At 41.4% G+C, this 26,516-nt stretch overlaps 1 protein-coding gene across 6 annotated transcripts in view; it reads right to left on the reverse strand.

Annotated features, from left to right (window-relative positions):
* Nucleotides 1–7,434: 7,434 nt before the first annotated feature.
* The window catches only part of ANOS1 (anosmin 1), a 395,256-nt gene continuing 376,174 nt past the window's right edge, over nucleotides 7,435–26,516 (reverse strand). For 4 of the 6 annotated variants that reach the window (XM_039329748.1, XM_039329750.1, XM_039329747.1 and 1 more), the window contains 3 exons: nucleotides 25,057–25,277; nucleotides 24,767–24,905; nucleotides 7,435–10,119 (listed from right to left, as the gene is read on the reverse strand). In XM_039329748.1, coding sequence (XP_039185682.1) covers nucleotides 10,061–10,119; nucleotides 24,767–24,905; nucleotides 25,057–25,277 — 419 coding nt within the window. In that variant the 3' untranslated portion in view covers nucleotides 7,435–10,060. The remainder of the gene's footprint in view (nucleotides 10,120–24,766; nucleotides 24,906–25,056; nucleotides 25,278–26,516) is intronic. The other 2 variants (XM_039329753.1, XM_039329749.1) reach the window with 2 other exon arrangements.

Here is a 26,516-nt window from a genome sequence, read left to right on the forward strand (position 1 = left end):
TGGACAGACCTCCAAGCCATGCTGGATGTCTTTCTAACAACAGAGGAAAGATGTCCGGTAGGAAATGCTGCTAGAAATAATAATAATTAAAAGAAGTTACAATATTTGAGAATACATCATGTCAGTTGTGGGACAAATAACATGAGCAGGCATTTTATTTCCTCTCTGGATACAATTCCTGCAGCAGCAAATATAGCAAAAAGAGAATGTGCAGAACAAAGGAATGGTGAGTAACTCTGACTTGGGAGAAAAAGTAGGCTAAAAATGAATAAAAATGGTTGACACTGAATGTAGCAAGCTGCCAGAAAGTGGATTTTATTACAGAAGCCAGACAGAGAACTGATTCAGCAGTGACTTCTGGACTGGTGAGTCAAAATCACCTGAATGCGTGGTACAATTGGTACTCTTTCCTATTTTAAGTTTTGATGAGATTTGTAAGAAGCTTGTTCTCTTACTTTCCTAGCTTGGTTTTTTTCCTTTCAGCAGGATTGATTAATCCTATCACCCAGGAGAGCAAGTGACTTGTTGATGAAGTTTTTGTCTTGTGATAGGTGCTGGTATGTTTGGGGTTAATACTGGCATTGGTTTTTTTTATGTGTGTGTAGGGCAAACCTGTCAGCTTTCTTTTGGTATGTTCACGGTTTGTGCTTATCTTTTTCCTTCATGTGTCTCTTGGCCGTCTGCCCGAGGCTATTGACTGAGCTGGGCGGTGGGGAGGAAGAGAGAGGAGGAAGAAAAAAAACTTTTCTCTGGTACTTTTATTTTTCGGCTTGACTTTTCTGAGAAAAGGGAAATGAAGCAGCCTTTTGTATTTGTAATTGTTGGTTTCTGGGGCTAGGTTTTCTGCTTTTTCTCCATGCTGGCTCAGTCCACATGTCACTACAGAGCCAGGGTTCCTTGCCCACAAAGCCCTGCCCTAGTGGGAGGGGGAAGAAGTGGAACTTGCAGAAGAGGATGGCAAGGAGTGGTAGGGCCCCCTACCACCAAGAGAGAAATGGGACAATGTCACCCAAATTCCAGGCACCCCCCTCCAGACCACTGCTGGACCAGTGTTGTATCTGCATGACATTTGGCCACTGGACCAGGGAATGTCTTTTATGTTCCCTTCCTAACTATCTTATAGGGTTCTGTTCCACAACCATGTTCCAGATAAAGGGGGGTGAGGGGCTGGGGGCCTTTGTCTCCCTGCTCTTATGGATGATTCTTCCTCTTCACCCCTGATACAGTTCAAAGTCAGAGGAAAACAGTACTCTTTTTTGATTGGTACAGGAGCATCACATTCAGTATTAAATGAGCCTCCTGACTTCCTTCCTCAACAAACGTTCCAGGTCTTTGGGGCCAATGGCCATTCTGTGTCAGCTGTAATACTCAAACCTTTGGAATACTTTATGGGTGGTATTCGCCTTACTTATTTCTTTACCTACCAGACTGTCCTATGCCTTTTAGGATGTATTTGCTTGCTAAAGTTACAAGCCACCATCTTTGCTCTCATGGCTACGCTCTTGTATCAGGCCACTAAAGATCTGAAGGTTTCTACTGATACTGTATGGGAGGTCTTCAATGGTATATTCTCTTTCTTACCAGTTGGCTCCCAGGATGGGGATGGTTTAGGGAATTATTCCTTGCAGTATTTCTTATTGTTTCCTGCTGTGTCCTTCATTGCTTGCCCCTAATCACCTCTGCTTGTCCTAAACGATATGGGCAACTTAGTACAAAAGTTTATCTTTTGTCTCTTCAATTGGGCTGTCATGCTCCTACACTAGAAACATGAAAGGGGGGATTGATGACTAGGAATTAGGAGACAGTATTAATTGTGAATACATATAGATGGCTTCTCTCTCTTTGGTCACTTGTAATCCTGGATGCAGGGTCAGGAAAAGACAGCAAGGACAACACCCAATGTCCTAACCCACCCAAGAACATACAATATCTTTAGGGAACACTCAAATGGGAACATGGTTAGCTATTTCTGCTTTCTCCCTTCTTATCTACAGTGTGCCAGACTTGCTGGTGCAATCTTTATCTTATGTGTGTCAGCTTTGCTGGATGGGTTGCTTATGTAATTATACAGAATAAATACAAGGATTTTTTGTCATTTGTTGCTCCTCTCATTTAGAGAGGTCCGTCTCTATTCAGCTGAATAAAAACGTAAAACTTAAAGGTACTTTCTGGTTTCCTGTATTTCTTTAATCAGCAAAACCTCAGAACCTGCATATCAAACCCATCACCATAAAGAATACCAGAGAGGCACACCTAAACTCAGGTCAGAATACGTGACACAGGAAATAGCCTCAAAGTTCATGCCACAGGAACAGGAAACTATTCCAAACAAAAGGCTAGAGAGAGTATAAAAACCTACTACCCATGTGCTCAGGCCCTTCTCTGGTCTTTCCGGCAAGAACCATCTTTCTGGCTCTTCAATAAATTGCAAACTTCTTATGTTTATTTATCCCCGGCTTGGATGAACCAGGATGAAGACTTTTCTTTCAACAGTAGGAAGGTACTAAGAGGGGGGGGGGAAGGGATAAAAAAGAAGCAGAAAGTTAGATAAGGAAGATAGAAAGGATAAAGGAAAAAAAGAAATTGGGACAAGGAGGAAAACACCAGCAAACAGGAGCACAGTGAATGAATGGCTGCACGTGGAGTCAGAGGCAGCCGGCAGCAGAGAATGAGAGATTCAGCTCAGAAGCACAACTAAGCAGCTCAAAGCTGGTAGAAAAAGGCAACTGAGAGCAGCGAACCGGCAGCTGAACAGCAGGTGGCTCCCACAGGGTGGGAGACTGTTGTAAGCCGTGAACCAGTGGGCCACAGTATATTGACTAATTGCCTATACCCATACCTCAATCTAGGCAGCCCAGCTGGAGGGGGCAGGCAGGCAGCCCAACCCAGGACCCAGCAAACTAGAGGCACCCCAAATACCACAACCATCCTTCCAGCCTCACACCCCACCTAGTGACTTGCCCCAGGTGGAAGACTTGATCAACATTCCTTCCCCAGTGAGATCAGCAGCCCCCTCCCTCACCTTCTGCTAGCCTGGCAGCCCATCTGGTCTGGCAGAGGAGACAAAGGGCCTGGAGCAATCCGTTGGCTGTGAGAAATTGGTGGTGGCAAAATCTGTGGAGGGGAGAAACGTAGCAGCAGCAGCAACATAGACGCTTTGAGCTAAAGAGCTCTGATCTCTAAAGTAGCCGGGTGAGAGGAGCAGACCAGACAGCACAGCTGAACAGAGGCCTCCCCAGAGCAGAGATGAGTACCAAAAGACAGAACGGAGCTGGCAGAGAAAACAACAAAAGGGTGGAGCAGCAAGCAATGGAAGTGAAGGCAACAATTAAGTTTGAGGTCCCTATAGGAAGGGAGGGAAGACCCCAGTAAAGAATAAAAATAATTACAGGACAGAAAACAAAAGCTAAATAAATAAGCAAATAATAAAGACAAGAGTGGAACAAGAAAGAAAACAAGGAAGAATAGGACTAATAGAGTGGCAAATCTTAACAAAGCAAATCTTAAATAATAAGGCAGGGAGGAAATGGAGCTCAAAATCTTTAAAAAAATAGAGAGAAGAAAATGATAAATAAAATTAACATAATGGTAAGAAGGTTAAATAAATAACAAGGTACAAATAGGCAGAAAAAAGTATAGGAAAAAATAGGCATAATTACCTAGAACAGAGAAGGAAGAAACAAGACTAACAGCCAAGCACATCTACCAACCAAAATGAGGGATTTTCAAACAACAAACTCATGGAATAGGTGACTGATACTATTGTGGTATGCAATATATGTTCCATGTATGTGCTTATACCCAAAGAACACCCAAATTATACATGTATTAGATGTAAACTATGTATACTACTAGAGGAAAAAGTAAGGGACTTAGAGGCAACTCTAGCCAAACTCCAATCTACACAAAAAAGCTATACCCAAACCGAACCAAATAATGAACAAATAACTCCCAGAGGATTTGACATGTCTGATCTAGATCAAGGGGTGTCAAACTGCTGGCCCATGGGCTGGTTGCATCATGCGAAGGCCATGCCCACCCCAACTCTGGTAATGCAAAAACGCCATGATTGACACCCGTGATCTAGATCATGTAACTCAAGCACTGTATGTCAACTTATAATATTTGCCTATTTATCAATGACAATATCTAGAATAACTCTCAAACTTCTATGCAAAACTGGATATTTTGCATACATTTGAGTAAGTCATTCTAATTTCAGCTTAATGTATGTTACATTCTGGCCTAAAATAAATTAACAAACTACTTCACTAACATAGGACACTGTTGGGTAATTGGTGTAGGTTTACTTACTTATTTAGGTCAATTTAAAACATGTTTTTCTCAAGAAGCTATGCAGAAATGCAGGCACAGTGAAAACCACAAATGCTTTCTAAAGTGCTTGCCAAATGATTTTTAAAAAGTTATATTGCCATGAATAATCACAAGTAATTTACTGTTGCAGAGATATCGAAATAACCTTAGTCTAGGTTAATCAACAAGGAAGTTATCTCTTTTAAGTTTTTTTTCCATTTATATGACATTGAAAAGAAATTCAGAATGCAGGTGTTCATTAAATTACAAAAATAACAAGCTTTGTGAAATCCCCAGTTGTGCTTCCAAGAGGTCAGAAAGATTTTAGAATTGACATAAGGTGACAAACAAGTTAGAACCAAGCCTTGTCACTGGCACATAACCAGAATTTTTAGTTTGTTTTATGCATATAATCTAGATCTGAGGTAAATACTGCGAGTGTAGATGCAGCTAACTCTGTTTTGTGATAGTTCGCTGAATCTATACAAATAAATCTGATCTGCATGTAAAGGATCTGACAAAAGGAACTAATCATTTTCAGGACAGATTGATATATTCGCTAATTCACTTTTACACATTCCAAAGAGTGTTCAAGAATGTACCCTTGGCCTGTAATACAATGTGAGAAATCTTTATTAGGTCTTACTCATGCCATTTATGAAACAAGGTTCACTGGAACCTACAAAACCTCTTTATGACTATCAATATGAAAGCCCAGTGAGACAAGCAAGGAGCCTTTTAGGCAAATCTATAAACCATGGGTGTCACTCTCCATGTCACGTGACATATTGTGATATATCATGACTCTTTTTGCATTGCCAGCAATGGGGTGGGCGCAGCTTCGGTATGATGAAACTGGCCCATGGGCCGGCAGTTTGACACCCCTGCTATAGACCATTTATGTTCTTTTACTCAAAAAATGAGTAATAACCTATTCTGGAAGCCTGAGAACAAAGTCCAAGAATTTGCCAGTTAGCAAGTTGCCAAGTAGGAAAAATATTGATATATTATGTTAGTCTATGTGTTTGATTAGGGCTAAGTGTTTCTATGAAATGTATTTATTATGGTTTGAAAATCCTGACTAAATGTCTTAGCAAATCTATCATGGACTAAGTTACTTTATGTAAAAGACAATTATTATAGAAAGCAATCTCAACAGTGATGACAATTATGAGTCTATACTGCATACTTATATGATAGTTTATTAATTAAACTTGTATACAAAATCTAAATATGAAGATCAACCAAGCAGAGTATTTACAATTTTACAAAATGTTTTAAAAGAAACATTGCCTCTAAATAAAATGACACACAATTAATTATTTTGCATTACATACATAAATACTGACTTTTAAATCACTGTTATAAAAATGTAATTTCTACAGTCAACTGAGTTAGCAAATAGGTGGCCCTGTTTCCTTTATGCTACAATATAATTATATAAAAGGGAGGAGTATTTTTACATATAGATCATCTATTAATTATTTTTTAAATTGTACCTTACCATTATATTCAATAGAGGTAAACAATCATGCCTCTAATTGAATTATGATTTTTGGCATGCAAAACCTAGATCCAACAACATCTGGAGGCATTAATTTCCTTTTTTTTAAAAAAATAAAGCTTGAGGTCTTAAAAAACATGCAATCATTAAAAGCATATTTCTGGAGTACAAGGTATAACTGTATATGACAGTGGTGGCGAACTTATGGCACGCGTACCAGAGGTGGCACTCAGAGCCCTCTCTGTGGGCACATGTGCCGTCGCCCCAGTCTCGCCTCCCCCCATGGCCCCCTCACCAGTAGCCCCCCTGGAGATTTGCCCCCAAGTGTGGCCCGCACAGAACAGAGCAGCCAAGGACATGGCGGGCAGGCAGCGGGGAGAAGACTCCGCCCTCGTGTCCCATTGCACACAGATGATGCTGTGGGGTGCGGACGGAGGGCATGGCTGCCATGGCGCTGCTGGGCTGCCTGGGCAGTGGGCCATGGAGGCAGTGGGTGGCTGGGTAGGTGTGGGCAGAGTGGGTGTGGGCAGGCCAGGGTCAGGGCCAGTTTTTGGGCACTCGGTCTCTAAAAGGTTCGCCATCACTGGTATATGACATTTATAGTTATATGCCCATAGGTATTAATCAAAATAAATATGCTATTATCACAACTGCTTTTATATGTCCTTTTTAAAAAATAAGAGGAAATAAAATGAAGTTGCTAACTTCCATGCTTACATTTTTTTGAAGATTAATTTGCAATTAAATCCCATTCCTTCATAAAAGAGCACTAATATAGTTTGATAAATCTTAGTGCTTTCAATATAATCAGTTTTTAAAATCTGATTAACAGAAACTAATTAATAGATTTTTCCGATATATTTCCCACATACATATATAACAACTGTTTTCAACTGAATGAAGAAACAGATTGCACCAAATAGTATTGTGTTGGCAGCATTTGGCAATTTCTGCTTTTTAAGCAATCAAGTCATCGAAAACACTGAACTAATTTATAAAACATACTGTGGACACCTAAAGTCAAACTGGTCTTATTTAGATCAAATCTTTTGTTTTAATAAAATCTTTGTGAGGCTTTCTTTTTTTGAAGTTAGAAAAATAAAAACATTTAAAGTGGATACACATAGACCAGTGGTTCCCAACCTTTTTAATGCCGCGACCCCCAACCGGTCGTAAGTCGAGGACTAAACCAGTCGTAAGTTGAGGACTAAACTGGTCATCTGGCAAGCAGCAGAAATGGAGCAGTCCGACCACTGGCTGGGCCACCAGCTGGCCCAGCCCAAGAGAGGTAAGGCACCCGCCGGAAAAGGGGAAAAAAATGGCAGACAGCCTTGCTTGGTGACCCCCGTGAAATGGTCGATCGACCCCAAATGGGGTCACGACCCATAGGTTGAGAACCACTGACATAGACTATTTCTTGATAACTTGAATCTTTTTTTAAATGTCTTTTCATTATTTGTTGCCATTATCTAAACCAGGGGTGTCAAACTCAATTGCATTGAGGACCGCATCAGCATTGCGGTTGCCCTTGGGGTGGGGGTGTGTGGCCTACTGGGTAGGCATGGATGGAGTGGGTGTGGCCTACTGGGTGGGCATGGCAGCTCTACATCGTTTGCATCAAGGGTGCCTGTGCGGGCCTGGGCAAGATTGGGACAGATTTGAGGGTCTCTGGCAGAAGGGGGTGAGACCAGGACAAGCGCCAAGGCATGGTCCATTTCTTCATTCCTCACAAAGGGTGACAACTCTCCAGCATGTATCCAGAGAGCGGAACTGACACAGCAGGGGCTGGTTCCTCGCTGTTTCTAGACGGCCTTGTGGAGCTAAGACTGAATTTGTTTCAGCATAGATGGCCACCACAAAATTGTACATTGGCTCCTGGCCAGCCTAGGCCAGGGCCAAGGCAGCAGGGGCCGTTCCCTTCCAGGATGGCTTCGCAGGCCACATGAAACCACTTTGCGGGCCCCATCTGGCCCCCGGGCCTTGTGTTTGACATGTCTGATCTAAACGGAAACCAGTCCATATTGTATATAGACTCTTAAGCATATTTTATGCATGCAAGTCTTTACAGATATTGTAGCAAGTAATGAATATGTCCAAATCTTCTCTAATTGTATCTGCATATTCAAGCTATCAAACATAATGTCAAGGTTCCAACAGACAGAGACAAATAAAGCAGAACTCCAAGGCTTGGAAATTCTTCGTTTTCCTTATTCAGTTTTAGTTGACACATATGCTCACAAGAACCATAAATTTTCTGAAATAATTCAAAGTCATTGTTTTCTTTGCTTTCCTGTGTGCTCTTCAAAAACATTTATTTGGCCTCTTTTTTTTCTTTAAGAAAGCAGGATATTCTTAATTTTATTTATGAAAATAAAAAATCATATGTATTATGATTGATTAAACATGTATGCAAAAAACTGTGACTACCCTTTAATTTTCTGCTCCAGTGACTATGAACAGCATTGTTTTTCCTTTAACTTGATATAAATCAAAGCATGTACTGGAGGGATAATGTTTCTCTAAGAATACAGGATGCTAATTTTTTTTCTAATGAACAAGAGGAAAGAAAATTAAATCTAAAAACATGTGGTAAATACTTAGTTAATAAAGTTCTCCATGAAGTTCCCTATACTTCATTGTTTAATTCAATAAAGTTTTGTTTAAAGTAGAGATGCAGGAAATTTTCAGATTTAGCTTAATTCAATTGATGTTGTCAATATTTTAGTATTTAATAAAATAATTCTGACATCATGACTTGGTCAACACGTGCCCTACAATCTTCTCCCTGTATGAGGATTCAGTTTTCCTGAGTAATCAGATAAACATCCTTCTATTTGCGCAAAGATATTCCTATAGTGAAATGAAAAACAAGCTCCTTCTGAGTGGGACATCCATATTGTTGGATGCAGAGAAATATGCAGAGAAATATCTTTATTGGTGGTCACATACTGAAAAGGGTAACTATAAAATGTCTAGATTCTCTTCCTTTCTGACATAACTTTGCAGTATCAATTGCTTCTTCTATAGAATTTACATTTTGCCAGCTGCAATTCCTTTCTGCTATCTTGTGGTAGTGTACAAAAACCTTTTCTGCTATTCTTCCCTCCATCTTCCCTCACTTGCATTTATTTCCACCACCATCACCATCACCACAATCCTATAGTAGGCCATTATCTGCATAAATAAAGTGTGACTGTGAGATACCAAGAGGGTGGCAACAGATGATGGTAGAAGGGAGACTCCCAGGAACTAGCATGAGGCAATTCCTGTAATGAGAATGGGAAGTGGTAATGAGAAAGAAGTCCAGAAGAAATACTGGAAAACTGTTTTGGCTTCCTATGTTTCAAAATGTCATGGAATAACTTATAGCTCCCAGATGTAAAAGACCCTAGACCTCACATGACAAACTACTTCTAAAATAAAAGTCTAGTTCAAAAAACTTAACCTCAACCCTAGCTTATATTCATCCATTTTGTGATGTATTCGATGATATTAGTAGCATCTAGCCATGAGACAGACGTTATTTACATTTCAATTAGTGTTGTAGTGTTAATTTAAGTACTTCATCTGGTTTCAGTTCCCAGTCTGAAAAAAACAACAGTTTGATTATTGTTCTTCATAACTTGGGAAAAACAATCTCCACTTAAACTCTCATGTTTACTTCATGGGTACAAGATAATGTTTCTTCCTCAAATGGACAGGAATCTTTCTCCATTTAATGGGATTTCTGAAAGCAAATTAGGTAGAATATTGAAATTCTACTCGGTTACTAAATAGATATTATTAGATCATGTGACTATGTATCATGAAATGGACAGGGATTGTTATGTTTTTTTCTGTATCAGCCACAGATAACTTAGGTTTAAATGCATGGTTTACATCTGTTTAAAAAGCTATGTAAAGATATTAATAAGAAGTGATAAAGCAGGGTGTCGTGTAGCATATGCTACAGTAACAGGTAATTGCTATAATTATATATATGAAAATATTTACATTTCCATAGATATTGATTGTTCTGATAATAAGAATACAGCTGATCCTCACATTATATACTGTACTATATACCAAAATTAGTACAAACATGCTTTCTTCATTCATTCCATATAGATTTATATACATCTCATACTTGGTAAACATTAATTAAAACAGTAGCTTATTCCACAATTCAATAAAGATGGATTTTTCTGGTCTTTCAAGAACTTCTTTGCATTGTTTTCCAACTGGTTAATAATTTGTGGCAACTTAGTATTTTTCAGGGAGTGGTTTGTAGTGACATGGATGGTGCTGCTTCTGATGAGGTCCTAAAAAGAAAAAAAAATACTATAACCCTAGTTCATAATTACTAGTTGTTGGAAATCCTTAAATCCCTGCAGATTTGTCCCACAACAGTACATTGTTATTTTTCTGACCAAAACAATATTATTCTGTAGTCCTGTGACTTCTATTAACTTCAAAAGCAAATCAACTAAATCTTTTGTTTGACTCCAGTGTTCCTTGCCTATTCCCTATAAATCTGAGACAAAATTCTCAGAATGACTGAAGAAACCTGGATAATAATACAGTTAGAGCACTGGTTTCTGACTGATCAGGGATCAATTATATTTGTCTTCAATTCCCTTATTTCTTCCTTTTCTGCTTTTGCCTGTGTATTCATTTTCGGGTCCTGCCATTCTATTGGGGGAAGGGTGTTTGCATTGGGGAAATAGTTGCTTTGCTTTATTCTATGTGAAGTGCCCTCCTTCGGGGTATGAGGAATGCGATCTGAAAACATCTGTCTGTCAGAATCCAGTTATATTTCATTTCTATCTATCTTCTCTGATATAAAACCAATTCTTACTCTCTCCTGGATTCTGTCATACTACTAAGAGGGAGGGGGTATGCATGGGTTTTTTATTACTTTCACTTCCTCTATTTACTACCAAGTAACCTTTTGTTGATTTGCTTCGGATTTCCTAACCATAACAATGTAGCCATTTGCCTTTCATCCTATGCTCCTCTGAACTTCTCCTCCTTTACCGGCCAACGAGAGAAAAAGGGGGGGGGGAGATGATGCAGCATCTGGGATCTATGTGAGGAGATGTTGAATGATCATGCCAACGGAGCCGGATTGATGTTATCTCTCCTGGAGTTGACACCTAGAAATCTGCCATTTTGAATCGTCTGGAAGAACTGCAGATTGGGTGGGGCTAGTTAGGGACATTTTAAAACATCAAATTGTAAGGGAATCCCTCAGATCCTGTCTATCATGCCTGCTATTAGTTTCTTTTAATAAAAGTTCCTGTTGGAAGAGACCGTTTCCAAGAGTTCTGCTTTCTTAAGACATGGATTGAAGTGGGTCCTTACATTAGACAGGATCTGCAGTAATAGTCAACCTGGAAGGGAGAATATTACCACGAGACTTTGCAAAAAATAAAATGTCAGACGACGAGGCAGGGAAGGGAGAAACCCCCACGGAGAGGGAGCCTTTTCCCCTACCGAAAACCTGCCAGCTGTTGGGAACTGAAATGTCGTACTCCTTAGGAGAAGAGGTGGTGGAGATGCGTAACCACAAACCTTGGTGGTCAATGGGCGTTGGAACGAAAGACAAGTGGGAAAAGAGATAGAGAAAGGTGACCCTGAGATGGGGAGCCAACCAACCAGAATGGAATTAGGAGATGGAGAAATCCCTGCACGTGAACGAAGAGGAAGGAAGTTGGGCACAGCACTCAAACTGGATCCTAGAGAAAGTTATCAACCTGATAAAATGAACCCTTGGCTCCCTAGGGAAGAAGAATTCTGAGCCCCGCGACCATACCAGTACCTGGAGCTGCAGCTGGAGGGACACTGAGGGAGAATTGGAACCTGCAGTCCCAGTCTGCTGATCCGGTAACGACCACTTCAGCAGCCCCCAACCCCCGCCAACCAGCAGATGGCGATTTGGATGGAAGACAATACCACCAATGGCGAAGGCCATGATCCATTCAAAGACTCCCACAACTGGATGCGAAATTCAAGGGGGGGCCGACACGCTTGGGGTTTTTCCTAACCCAAGTCCTAAGCTACATGGAGGAATATGGGTGCCACATCCCTAGCAACAAAGCCCATATCCGTATCATGCAATCCGACCTGGACAGAGCGGCTGCAGATTGGGTGGTGAATTTACACGATTCCGATGCCCAAGAGCTCAAAAACTTCAACCATTTCATGTCCTCTCTTGAGAAGGTGATTTGAGGACCCCCTGGCTGATTGCAAAGCCCACAAAAGAATCAAAACGGTGAGGCAAGGCAGATGCCGGTAGCCAAATATACGCAAGAATTCCGGGCCATTGCCAGCAAGCTGAACTGGCTGGAAGACATCCTCCTTAGCCATTTCAAAGACAGCCTAAATTATGACCTGAATAATGCTTGCCTGCCCCAGGGGGAGCCACAACAACTCGACGAGTGCTATGTCCTGGCAGAGGAAGCAGAGATCGACCTACTGAAGAGGCACCGCCGAGGAAAACCATGGGGCCGCTTGCCTCCTGAGCTGATGCGTGAGCCAGCGAAGCCACCAGCTATGGCAAGAATCCAATGGGCTGTTTCAAATGTGGGAGAGAGGGGCATCGGGCTGTAGAATGCCGCTTGAAAGCCCCCCAGCATAACCCAGACAGATCACTGGTTAGTAAATCTGGGAAGTCCCCAGCTAAGCCAAAAGAACCTGCCATGAGAGTGATAGAGGCTGTGGAATCCTCAACCTCTGCCCAATGTGGGGAAGGGACTCCAGCCTACACTGCAGGCCCAATGTATGCCTCAGATGACAGCCCAGAGGGCGAACCCCTGGTAAGTGGATCCATCACACCGATCCTCAAGACAGTGACTATATTAATTTCCTCCATGTCTGAAGCTGTCAAGGTGAAAGCCTTAATAGGCTCTGGCTTCACCCGCTGCCTCATTAGACCAACGCTAGTGGGGAATCTGGGCATTCCAGTGAGGAGGCTAGAACAACCAATTTCATTTGGCCAGTTAGATGGGTCCATAGCAGGGGGGGTGCCAGCTACCCTAGCCACTTTACCAGTCCACCTATCCCTGGGAAACCATGAGGAAGACATAACGTTCATAGTGACCCCAGGCATGGAATGCCCGATGACCCTAGGGCTGGAATGGTTAAAAATGGAACCCCTGGGTAAATTGGAGGATGGCAGAAATCAATTTCCCGAAGGGGGACCCTATGGACTTAAAACCCCAAGGGGATCTACCAAAATTAAGAACAGAGAAAGTATCCATGGGAGAAGAAAAGGAGCTGCCCAAAATAAATGAGGAATACAGAGATCTTGCTGAAATTTTCAGTGAGGGGAGGGCAGATAAGCTCCCCCCCCACTGGCCCATGGACTGTGCCATAGAATTCAAGCTCAGGGCAAAACTCCCGAAGCCCAGACTATACTCCATGAGCCAAGAGAAGGAAGAAATGGAAAGATTCATAAAGAAAAACCTAGAAAGGGGTTCATTGAATCTGCCAAGTCTAAAGTGGCTGCTCCAGTCCTCTTTAGAGAGAAGAAGGACGGCTCTTTATGCTTATGCATGGATCACAGGCTCCTAAATACAATCAGTGAAAGCAACCTATACCCCCTACCCCTCATGAAGGACATGTTATCACTCCTCTCAAAAGGAAATTTTTTTACTAAACTAGATCTAAGGGAAGCATACTATCGCATGAGAATTAAGGAAGGGGATGAATGGAAGACCGCATTTAATTGCCCAATGGGGTGCTACCAATTCAACGTTTTGCCATTTGGATTACAAGGGGGTCCGCAGTATTTATGCAATTAATCAATGAGGTACTAAGGGAATGCCTATTTAAGGGAGTCCTGGTTTATTTAGACGACATCCTTATCTTCACCAAATCCAAACAGGAACATGTCAACCTAGTCAGAGCGATTTTAAAGAAACTGCGAGCTGCCCACCTATATGCCAAATTATCAAAATACAAATTCCATCAAGAAAGAATAGACTACCTGGGTTATCACATATCCCCACAGGGCATTGAAATGGACCCAGGGAAGGTCAGAGCAGTATTAGAATGGGCACCACCTCACACAAGAAAGCATCTGCAAAGTTTCCTGGGCTTTGCAAACTTTTATCGCCAATTCATTCCCTCATTTGCCCAGATACCCCTGTCCCTCAGAAACTTACTAAAAACAAGGGAGAATCCTCAGTGAAAAAATGGAATGTGAAGCCACTAAAATGGACAATGGAATGTGAAGCGGCATTTGAGAGGTTATAGAGACTTTTTTCTGCCGAACCAGTACTGAGGCATCCAGACATAAGCCCTTCATAATATGGGCAGATGCACGTGATGTGGCAGTGGGGGCTGTACTATTACAAGAAAACAATGAAGGGGTATTGCAACCCTGCGCGTATACATCCAAGAAACTCACCGAAACAGAACAGCGCTGGCCCATGTGGGAGAAAGAGGCATATGGGATATGTTGGTCATTACTTACATGGCGCCAATTCCTTGAAGGGAATAAGATCCCTTTTCAGGTGTGGATAGACCACAAAAACCTGGAAGCCTTGAAAACACCTAGGAAGCTCAACCCCAAGCAAGCTCGCTGGTCCCAACATTTTCACCAATTCAACTTTATGCTCAAGCACTTGCCAGAGGGAAAGAACACAAAATCAGCAGGGCATTTTGGATTTGTAAAAACATTACACTTAATTAAAAGGCAATTTTGATGGCCATCCATGAAAAAGGACATAGAAAGTTACGTGGCCAGCTGCCCAATGTGCGCAAAGAGGTTGCAAGGGAAATCGCCCGGACTATTACAAACAGTGGCAAATCCCTCAGCCCCCTGGAGGGAAATAGCCATGGATTTTATAGTGGAATTACCAGAAAGCAATGGGAATACTGTCATCGGAACGGTCATTGACTTGTTTTCCAAACAGGTCAATGACCATTGTCATTGATTCCCACTGCAAAAGCCTTAGCAAAACTTTTCATGCAGCATATTTACAGATTGCATGGGGCAACCCAATGCATCATATCTGATAGGGGAGTGCAATTTATGCCTGCATTTTGGAAGGAATTTTTATCCCTTTTAGAGACCACTCAGGGACTGACATCTAGTCATCATCCTCAGGGGAACGATCAATCAGAGAAATCTAACTCAGTACTTGAACAATATTTAAGATGCTTTATTAATTTCCAGCAGTTGGATTGGACGGACCTACTCCCTTTTGCAGAAGTTGCCTACAATAATGCAGTCCACTCCAGCACAGGTTACACTCCTTTTCAAATAGCTACCAGTCAAAGTTTCAACCCTATGCCAGAACTAATTCCAAATGAACCAGTAATCCCATCATTGAAAGAATGGATAGAAAAATTACAAAAAACCTGGACAATAGTTAGAAAAGCCCTAGATGAAGCTAGGCAAGCATACAAAGCACAAGCAGATAAAAAAAGAGTTGAACCCACACCATTCATTATAGGAGAAATGGTATATTTGTCTACAAAATACCTAAAATCCCTACAACCCTGTAAAAACTTGGACCAAAATATATAGGACCTTTTCCAATTAAAAAAATCATAAACCCGGTAGAATTAGAATTACCCCAAAATTTCAGGCAAATACACCCAATTTTTCACTGCAGTTTGCTGAAAAGAAAACAACAGTCACCCTTATGGCCAAAAATCCCCCCCCTCCAATCATGGTGGAGGGAGAACAACACTTCGAAATAAAGGAAACCTAGACTCTAGGAGATATCATGGGACAACTCAATACCTATTAGCATGGAAACACCTCCCCGCCACACAAAACGAGTTTGTCCATAAACGTCATGTCAGAACCCCAAAGCATACAGAGTATCCTAACTTCATAGGTGGATCTATCTTATTTTTAAGGGGGGCAGGATGTTAGAATCCAGTTATATTTCATTTCAATCTATCTTCTCTGATATAAAACCAATTCTTACTCTCCCCTGGATTCTATCATACTACTAAGGGGGGGTATGTATGGGATTGTTTTTATTACTTTCACTTCCTCTATTCACTACAAAGTAACCTTTTGTTGATTTGCTTTGGATCTCCTAACCATAACAATGTAGCCATTTGCCTTTCATCCTTTGCCGGCCTCTGAACTTCTCCTCCTTTACCGGCCAGTGAGAGAAAGAGGGGGGGAAAGATGCAGCATCTGGGATCTGTGTGAGGAGATGTTGAATGATCGTGCCAATGGAGCCAGACTGATGTTATCTCTCCTGGAGTTGATACCTAGAAATCTGCCAGTTTGAATTGTCCGGAAGAACTGCAGGGTAGGGTGGGGGCTGCTTAGGGACATTGTAAAACATTGAATTGTAAGGGAATCCCTCAGATCCTGTCTATCATGTCTGCTATCAGTTTCTTTTAATAAAAGTTCCTGTTGGAAGAGACTGTTTCCAACAGTTCTGCTTTCTTAAGATGTGGATTTAAGTGGGTCCTTACACTGTCTTATTTCCAGACAACGTAGCCTGGGACCATTGGGAAATGAAGCTGAGAAAGTCCTTGAAAGAGGTGCTAAATCCCCTGGTTCTCATAACAGTCTGGCACTTGTGGATTGGTTGGAGGTTGGGGGAAGGAGTTTTGAATTGCCATTTTGACATATTCTTTCGCAAGCTAAATCAGCAGACCTTGCTTTGCTCTCTTGCCATCTCTAACTCTCAATAAAAAGTTCCTTTTGAAATGATGCCTCTTTCAAGAGTTCTACTTTCTTGGGACGTCTAGTTGAGGCAGGTGTTACATAAAGCAAGGTCTGCAATAGTACCCAACCCAGAGGGGCATCTGCCCTACTGAGGAGGGTCATACAAAATATGTCTCTGCATGGAAGCGACATGGGAGAAGCTGGAATTGAGGACTGCAGTGAGCCACTCATCCAGATCTTTCCCAGAGAAGGCACCTCCACCTGGGTGGAGACAGCTGCTGCCCTAGAAGATTCCTTGAGGCCGAGATGGTCATTTGACCTCGGGGAAAAAGAGGACTGGGAGGAAAGAGTCCAAAGAGTTACTTTCACATGAGGAGGTTGGCAGAAAACCCAAAAGATGGAGCTGATGAAGAACCAGATAAACAGTCAGATTTGGTGGGGATCCTGAAACGAGCCATGACTTACATGAAGGAAGCTTTTGAGGACTTAAAAGCCAAATCCCTGGGCTGCCCAGAAAAAGAAGGACTGGCCAAGGTTGAGCACAAAAGAGGGGAGACTGAGGCCGTGGCTGGGGCCACAGGTTCAACTGAGATGCCAGCGACCACTCCAGTGGTGCAGTAGCGAGCAGCCAGCCCCCCAGAGAGCTCGGACCCCACAACAGCCCAGAGAGAGGATTTCCCCAGACGAGCCAAAGTTAGTTCCATTGGGAGTCAATTTTGATGGGGATCCCAAGCAGTTGGGGTTCTTCCTGGCCCACATCCTCACAAGTGTATGGGAGGTCTCTGCCCAATGATGCAGCCAAGATCAGGGTCATCACCCTAGCCCTGGAAGGAACTGCAGCCTGATGGATGGTAACCCTGTATAACTGTGACACTCCTGAACTCAGAAACTTCAACTGGTTCATGACCGCACTGAGGCACCATTTTTGAAGACTGCCTGGCAGACCAAAAGGCATGGGGCTGTACAAAAACAATAAAACAGGGACGTTGACCAGTGGCTGAATATGTGGAAAAGTTCCCTGACCTGGCCTGCCGCCTCAACTGGCCCGAAGACATCCTAATAAGATGCTTCCAAGATGGGTTAAACAACAACTTCTATGACATGTGTGTTGCCCGCGGAGCACCTGCCCTACTGTACGAATGGTGTGTCCTGGCTGAAGAAGTGGAAATTGACCAGACCCGCAATCTGCACCATCCCACAAAGCTGGGGAGATGCACCCAGCCTGAGAGAAGGGAAGAGGCAGCAAGACTCCCACTAACCAGCCGCACTCCACTACCTGTTTCAAGTATGGCAGGGAAGGGCACTGGGCTGTGGAATGCTGCAGCAAGATTTCAGCTAGGAAGCCGGATCATCCCTCTGGGGAAAAGTCAAACAAGCCAACTCAACCCCCAAAAGACACAGCCCTGAAGTCCACCGAGGTTGTGGAGTTCCCCCGAACCCCAAAGACAGGGAGTAGAGCTCCAACCCCACCAGACGATGAGTCGGGGACATTGGAAAGCGAGTATGATGACAACCCATTGGTAAATGGGCCGATCTACCCCATAACTATGCCCATAGAGTTGTCGATTCCAGGCACAGGGAGGAGGATGGCCCTAACTGCACTGCTGTGCCTAATAAGCCCAGCCTAGTCAGGAAAATGGGGATTCCCTTAGGAAACTTAAAGACCCCATCACATTCTGCCAACTCGGTGGATCAGTAGAAGGGGGCATCCTGGCAAGCTTTGTCACTGAACCCGTGTCAACTTTGAAAGAGGCTACATGAGTGAAATATATAGATGTAGAGGCAGATAGATTGATGAAAAAGTTTTATGATGAATACCCTCACAAGCCTTGAGGGAATACCTAACCTGATTTTTGTTTCCCCTGCAGGAGACTCTTTCCTTCTGAAGAGGAGCTGACTGTCAACTTGGAAAATGAACATGGCTGCAGCCATTTTCCCTACTCATTTTTGTCTGACACATTGCATGGAGGGAGGTGAGTTTAACCAGATGTTTTGCTAGACTAAACAGATTTTCTCCTGTTGGAATCAAGGTCATCGGCTGCTCCTGGGACTGCAGGCTGGGAGTTTCATGAAAAGCCTGCCAAGAAGAAGTATTGGGGAACATAGTAGCTTGCATAGCTTTAGGGTGGGATTTCTTAACTTTGTATTGGAGATTGTTATGTGTCTATTCAGACTTGGTTTCCCTTTTGACATGCCGATACTTTGTATCAATAAACATGTTGAGGAATTTCCAAGACTCAGAGTTCTGCTTTCTTCGTCTCTGTCTGTAGGAACCATGACACCCTGGGGCTAACCATGGGCAGCCACTCAGAGACTTTGGCATTTAATGTGGCTCCCAGCATTGAATGGCCCCTCATTCTTGGGCTAGCCTGGTTAAAGAAATGGAACCCTCTAATCGACTGGAGAGAGGGATGACTAAGGTTCCCAAGGAGGAGAGCTCCCCCTGGAATTGCCCATAATTAGAGTGGAAGGTCCAAAGCAAGAATTAGCCTCCACACTAAGCAAACAGGAGCTTTAGAGCATTCCAAAAGAATACCATGATATAGCTGAGGTTTTCAGTAAAAAGAGGTCAGATGAGTTTCCCCCTCACTGACCTACGGACTGTACAATTGAGATCATCCCTGGGGCTAAATTGCCTAAACCAAAGCTATATTCCATGACTCCTAGGGAGCTGGATGAACTATGCAAGTTTATTGACAAGAACCTAGCCGGCTTTCATCGAGCCCACCAGACCCTGGGTAGCAGCCCCTGTGATATTCAGAGAGAAGAAGGATGGGTCTCTTTACCTCTGTGTAGACTATAGATGTTTGAATGCAGTATCCATGGAAAATGTGTACCCCCTGCCTCTGAGGAGGGACATGCTAGCTCACCTGGTGAAAAGGAAAGTTTTCTAAGCTAGACCTGGGGGAGACATACTATTGCATCAGGATTAAGGAGACAAGTGGAAGACTATTTTCAACTGCCCCTGGGTTGCTTCCAATTCAGGGTGCTCCCTTTTGGACTACAGGGAGCCCCCACTGTGTTCATGCAACTAATCAATGTGTTCCTCCATGAACACCTGTTTTAGTGTATTTGGACAATATCTTGATCTACACTGAGATGAAAGCTGAACATGTGAAACTAGTTAGGGCAGTCATAAAGAAGCTCCGTGCTGTTAAAATGTATGCTAAGCTCTCAAAGTGTGAATTCCATAAAGACAGAATTGATTATCTGGGCTACCACTTTCCCATAAGGGGACTGAGATGAACCCTGAGAAAGTGCGAGCTGTCATGGAGTGAATTCCTCCCCGCACCTGGAAACAGCTACAGAGTTTTCTGGTGTTCGCCAACTTTTATAGGCAATTCATCCCTTCCTTTGCCTAAATTGTGCTCCCTACCTTCTTTACTGAAAACTAAAGAAGGGGGTAAACAGAAGCCTAGCCAGCCATTAAAATGGATGGCTGAATGTCAAGCTGCGTTCAAGAAACTTAAAAGACTTTTTCCGTGAAACCAGTGCTAAAACACCTGGACCTGGAAAAGCCGTTTGTGATTCAGGCAGATGCTAGCAATATGGCAATTGGGGTGGTGTTACTGCAAAACAACCAACTGGGTCAGTTATAACCCTGTGCCTACACATCTAAAATATTAACTGAGACTGAAAAATGATGGGCAGCTTGGGAGAAGGAAGCCTATGCCATTAGGTGGGCGCTCTTGACCTGCAGGCATTTCTTAGAAGGGAGTGGAATCCCTTTCCAGGTCTGATCATAAGAATCTTGAAGCTTTGAAAACCCCTAGGAGGCTTTCTCTGAAACAGGCTCGTTGGGCCAGCATTTCCGTTGTTTTAACTTCTCCATCCACTATCTGCCAAAAGGAAAAAACTTCCTGGCAGATGCTTTGTCAAGAATGACCCAATATAACAGTGTAAAAACAGAGGTAATTAAACCTCTAGTTTCCCCACAACAACTAGCAGCTCTGGCCACCACAAGGGCGCAATCTAAGAAAACCCCACCATTGGACAATGTGGTATTTGGGGAGTTCAAGAAAGCACTGGAAAAGGATGAGTGGGTCCGCAGCCATAAAAATCTCTGTTCAATACAAGATGGTTTGGCTTGGGTTGGAGAGAAGCTGTATGTGCCTACAGACCAGAGACTGAGAATCATGCATGTCACAACTCTAAAATTGCAGGACACCTTGGGTTTGTAAAGATTCTGCACCTGCTTAAGAGATAATTTTGGTGATCATCTTTAAAGGACATTGAAAACTATGTGGCCAGCTGCCCTATTTGTGCTGCTACTAAATGAAGGCAGGGAAAAATGTTTGGCCTCTTGCAGCCGGTGGCTAGCCCTTTAGCACCCTGGAGAGAGATCTCCATGGATTTCATTGTGGAGCTATCCAAAAGTGCGGGAAATACTGTCATTTCGGTTGTCATTGACTTGTTCTCCAAACAAGCCAATTTTATCCTGTGTCAGAAGATCTCAACTGCAAAAACTTTGTCTAAATTATTTGTGCAGCATATGTATCATCTCCACTGTGCCCCAAGACGCATCATATCAGATAAGAGTCTTCAATTCACCTCTAACTTCTGGAAAGCTTTTCTGGACTTGTCAGGTTCTGATCAGGGACTGTCATCTAGTCATCATCCTCAAATGAATGGGGGGACAGAACAAATGAACTCAGTTCTAGAACAATACTTCCGTTGTTTTATTAATTATCAACAGGACAATTGGACTAATTTGCTGCCATTTGCTGAAGTGGCTTAAAACAATGCAGTGAATTCCAGTACAGGGTTCACTCCTTTTCAAGTGGCTAATGGCCAGAGTTCCATTCCTATGCCTGAATTGCCTGCCAATGAGCCTGCTATTCCTTCTCTTAAGGACTGGGTTCATCAACTGCAGAACATATGACCTGTGGTTAGAAAAGCTTTAGATGAAGCCAGAGAGGCTTATAAGGCACAGACTGATAAAAAAACAATAGAGCCTAAACCTTTTCATGTGGGGGACAGAGTTTACCTTTCTAGTAGATGGTCACTAGAACCATCGAAGAAATTGGGACTGAAATACATTGTCCCTTTTCCCATTAAACACCTCATTAATCCTGTCACATTGGAGCTGGAAGCCCCTAAGAGTTTGAGACAAATCCACCCAGTTTTCCAGTGCAGTTTGTTGAAACCTGAAATCACCTCTTAACTACAGCCGGCTGCTGCTCCTGTCCCTCAACCCATTATGGTACAGGGTGAGCAACACTTTGAAATTAAAGACATTTTAGATTCATGCAAACATCATGGGTCCACACAGTACTTAGTGGCCTGGAAGGGCTTGCCCACTTCACAAAATGAATGGGTTTATAAAAAACATATTAATGCTCTTAGCTTGCTCAAATGCTTTCATAAACGTTATGCAGATAAACCTAATTAATGTTCGTGTTTTCTGCTTTCCCCTCCTATTTTGTCTTTCTATTGGGGGGGGCATATATCAGGGCCCCTCAATTATATTTGCCTTCAATTCCCTTATTCCTTCCCTTCCTGCTTTTGCCTATGTATTCATTTTCGGGGCTTGCCACTCTGTTGGGGGAGGGGTGCTTGCATGGGAGAAATAGCTGCTTTGCGTGGTTCTGTGTAAGGTGTCCTCCCTTGGGGTGTGAGAAATGCAACCTGAAAACATCTGTCTTATTTCCAGACATCAAAGCCTGAGACTGTTGGGAAACGAAACCAAGAGTCCTTGAAAGAAGTGCTAAATCCCCCTGTTCTCATAACAGCCTGGCACCTGTGGATTGGCTGAATTTCAACTGGATGGTTGGACATTGGGAGGGAGGAGGTTTGAATTGCCATTTGGACATATTCTTTCACATACTAAATCTGCAGACCTTGCTTTACTCTCTTGCCATCACTAACTCTCAATAAAAAGTTCCTTTTGAAATGATGCCTGTTTCAAGAGTTCTACTCTCTTGGGAAGTCTAGTTGAGGCAGATCTTTACATTTCACATACTGTCAATTCTTCAAGAGTCATTCTTGTATTTATTTATATTATTTTAAATTCATACATACAATTTATGGGCTGCCTGATACCCAACCAGTCTGGATGACTTATAGTTAAAAATACAAAAAGGGATAAAGATCAAAAGAGATTATGAGTATCCCTAAGACAACATATGACAAGAAAAAAGCTTATTCATTAGGGTCTCAACCTTCACAAATGAAGGGCTGTAGACTCTAGGTCTTCGTACCATATAAACTATAGAAACTGGTCATAAAGAAAGGATGAAAACTACTGCAAAATGGTGCCTCCACATCAAAATCTTGTAGCTAGTCCTGAGGATTACTGGGATTAATGGCACTGGAAGTGTCTTAGAGAACAAGGAACACAAGGAGGGAACCCAAGGAGGGATGTACCCATCCCAGTTCTGACATGAGATCAACAACAGGTTATCTTCTAGCTAGCCTTGACCAATCATGTTGGACAAGGATATAATAAACAGATGTCTTAAAGATCCAAGAAGATGTTTTTGTTTGATTTAGAGAGTTCTTGAGAAAGAGCATAATTCTGAGTTTATTAGGCTTAGCCTAGACCAGGGTGTCAAACTGCTGGCCCATGGTTTCATTATACCAAAGCCACGCCCACCCTATTGCTGGTAATGCGAAAAGAGTTGCGATACATCGTGACACGTCATATGACATGGCGAGTTTGACACCTGTGGCCTAGACTATTAAGCTTACAGTCTTGCTTGAATAACCTTGCTATTTTTTCTTGCTACCCTTGTCTAAACATGCAGAAGATTTGATAGCAATTGCCAGTGCTTTTTTTGTAATTCACATACATCATACAACCCGCCTTGCCTACCCTACAAGGTTGCATCCGGAACTCTTTTCTGGGCATTCTGTGACAAAAAAAAAGCCCTGGCAATTGCTACTTGCACATCCCAAATATTTGTGATCATCAGTGAAGTGAAATCTTGTTTTTAGTATCATCGTCCTTTCTTTCTTCCCCTCACATTCTCTCATTGTGAATATATGTTTCAACACTCAGATGCAAGCAACCAGATCCACTTGTAAATAGCCTCAGGCTGTAACTTTATTGTTTATCATCTATGTCCCAAGAATTTCACCAGACTGCTTCCCTTACCCTGGGAACAACTAGATAAGGCTTCATGGATTTTGGAGGGGGTCATGCTTATGCCGCTTGCAGCTGCAAATGATTCCAAACTAGGCCCTCACTTGACCCTCCTTCCAGCCTAGTTGGCAATTCCCCAATATCAACTCTTCAGAATTACCCACCTTAGATCTCTTTGTTTTTATCATGCCTATCATAAATAAAAGGAAATAATCTATCTATTAATAATATGAACTATTAATTATTAATATGAATTAATAATTATTTGGTTCATACCTCAAATGAAACTAACATGTACCCTCACATGAGTATTATAGTCCAAGATATTAATTGTATAGATGTAATATTTAGCAATTAGAAGTAATCATTTCACTTGGAAAATTAGACATTTCACACTAGCATCAGAATTCATGAACAGAATTCAAATGCTTAATAAATTATATGAATAGTTATAATAATTATGAATTAATTTCATACTTGCCCATAAATCTTTTTATATGCTTTCTATATATGCCAGTGTATCAAAGAAAAAGGCTATGGCTGAGTGATAGAAAAAAGTATATGTGAAGAAAAGTTCAACTCCCACAATTCCAAATAGGATTACCAAAGACTCCTTTCCTCTGGAGAGACTGCCGGTTCTGTAATATTGTCTGATCATGCATGGCAAAATTGAAATACTTACTGCCCTCTCAAAATTGCTGTTTCCTTTGTCCAGAACTTACTTAAAGATGGCAGACAGCTTTAAAAAAAAACTCTCAAGACTAATGTTTAGCAGCATACAAAATTTTAGAAACATTCCAAGATGGAAGTTTTTGAGATTCTTGAGTGCAAAGGATAAACATTCAATGTAAAATCTAGAAATTATAAGAAAGCCAGATATGAAAGTAAAGATTTGGACTGCACCTGTTGATAAATGCTGTTCTAGATAGATTTTACAAATTTTTCCTTTGTTTGAAAATATTTAAGCTTTAATCCATTAATGAGAAAGATTGTAAAGAAGGTAAATCAAAGTTGAGCTACATATAAGTTAAGCAGCTGTTTCAAACTAATCTGAGTGCTAATTTTGGATTAATTATTAACCATCTTTTATCCTAAAGAAATCAAAGACTATGTTTGAGCTGTTAGGTCAGATGGAGAAGAGTATGTCAAAAAATAATCAGAATGTATTATGTTTCATATAAGAAAGTGATGCCAATGCATGCATCAGAATAAGTTCTTGTAGCATGTCAACACTCACTCTGTGTTGATATTAGCAAATTGGGTGTTTGAAATGATTTTATTGTAGCTGGTCCCTCACTACTTGTGGTTAACACTTGAACCTCTAAACGGTAAAGAGTTGATGGTCTTAGGTTGGATACTGTCAACATATGGTGATCCTAAAAGGAAATGAAAACAGTGACTTGAAATAAAAGAAGAAATATATTTGAGGCATTCAGCAGGTTCAAGTGATGAATCAACTCAGCTTCTTCCTTGCTTCTTCCCTCCTATCTATCCCCCTCCCCCCCCACAGAAAAGGTACAGACTTACTACTGACAATATTTGTGATTGGGAGATAATGTTGTTTGGTAAGCTGTTTTGCCTGCTTTCTGTAGTGACTTCTGCCAAAGTGACTTGAAACCCTGTCATTGGTTGGTGAAGATTTGCTTTTGATATTTTCCAGGAAAAATAGCCTGTAATATTAATGTCCTGAACAATGAAAGAAGCAGAAAGATTCTCTGGTTTTGCCAATACTTTTGAGATAACAGGATCTGTAAAACAAACACCAACACCAAGAGAGAAATTAGCATCTCTGTCAATGTTAAGTAAATTTTAAAAAGATATACATTAAGGGAGCCTACAACGTGTCATATAAACTTTGCTATTATATGGTAAGGATGACATGCTTACTCTCAAATAAATTGCTCACCACTATATCACTTATTTTACCTACCATGAATATAGTTTTGTTTCATACATTGCACTTCAATTAGTAAACATTACCACAAATTCTAATTTCATTATTTGATATTGTTCTGTAAGTGATGTATACCCATTTACTAATTCTATGAATTAGATTACATATTATTATGTAAATCAACTTTATCTGTATGTTTTATATATGGCTAAAATGTTTTTTAAAAAACATAACTATTACTATTCTGTTGGGTACAACAGAAACTGTATAATTTATTTATATAAAATTTAAACAGGAAGCATATTCTTCTTTCATAATTTTAAAAATATCAGGCCTTTATATAAATATGAGCCAATTAATATTTGAAGATACTAAATTCATTGTATGGATATTAGGATATCAAACTCCAAGATATCAGGATATCAAATATCAAAATTATAACATATGATCCACTTAAAGCTAATTAAATATGTTTGATATATTTGAGGCCAATTAAATATGTTTGATATATTTGAGGCCAATACAGCTATTAATCTTGTTCTGGAATAAGTATGCATATATTTTATAGTGTGTAAAATATAAACTATTTTAGCTATAAAATATAAAACATATGCACGTTTATTCCAGAACAAGGTTGCTAGCTGCACAGAAATAAAATCCCCTATTAATGAACAATCCCACATTCTATTCTCTAAAGGACAAATGCTTTTGGCAATTTTTTCTTGCTGTTTAACCAAGACAAAACTGTTCTAAAACCATTGTTCAGCATTTCCTAAGTATTATTTCTTTTTGCTTTAGTCTCAAAACTGAGTCATGTTCTTGTGGAAAACGAAAGGACTCTTACAAATTCCAGAGGGTTTTAGCAGAGAGATTTATTGTGCAGGTTCAGAAGCAATAGCAACTAGCAATTCTGAACCCCGAGGGTGGGTTCAGACTTCAGTTTTATACTTTCCGTTTCTCAGGAACAAAGGAATACACATTGTAGTACACATTGTAATACATTAGGTTCGTTTCTCATGGGTATACAATGGAGAGAGTTTGCTACATACATTGTATCCAAGTGCAATGTGCATTAGGTTAGTCACATACTACT

This window comes from Crotalus tigris, unplaced genomic scaffold (genome assembly GCF_016545835.1).
Source record: "Crotalus tigris isolate CLP2741 ecotype Arizona unplaced genomic scaffold, ASM1654583v1 scf7180000024415.1033897, whole genome shotgun sequence".
NCBI classification, from domain to species: domain Eukaryota; kingdom Metazoa; phylum Chordata; class Lepidosauria; order Squamata; family Viperidae; genus Crotalus; species Crotalus tigris.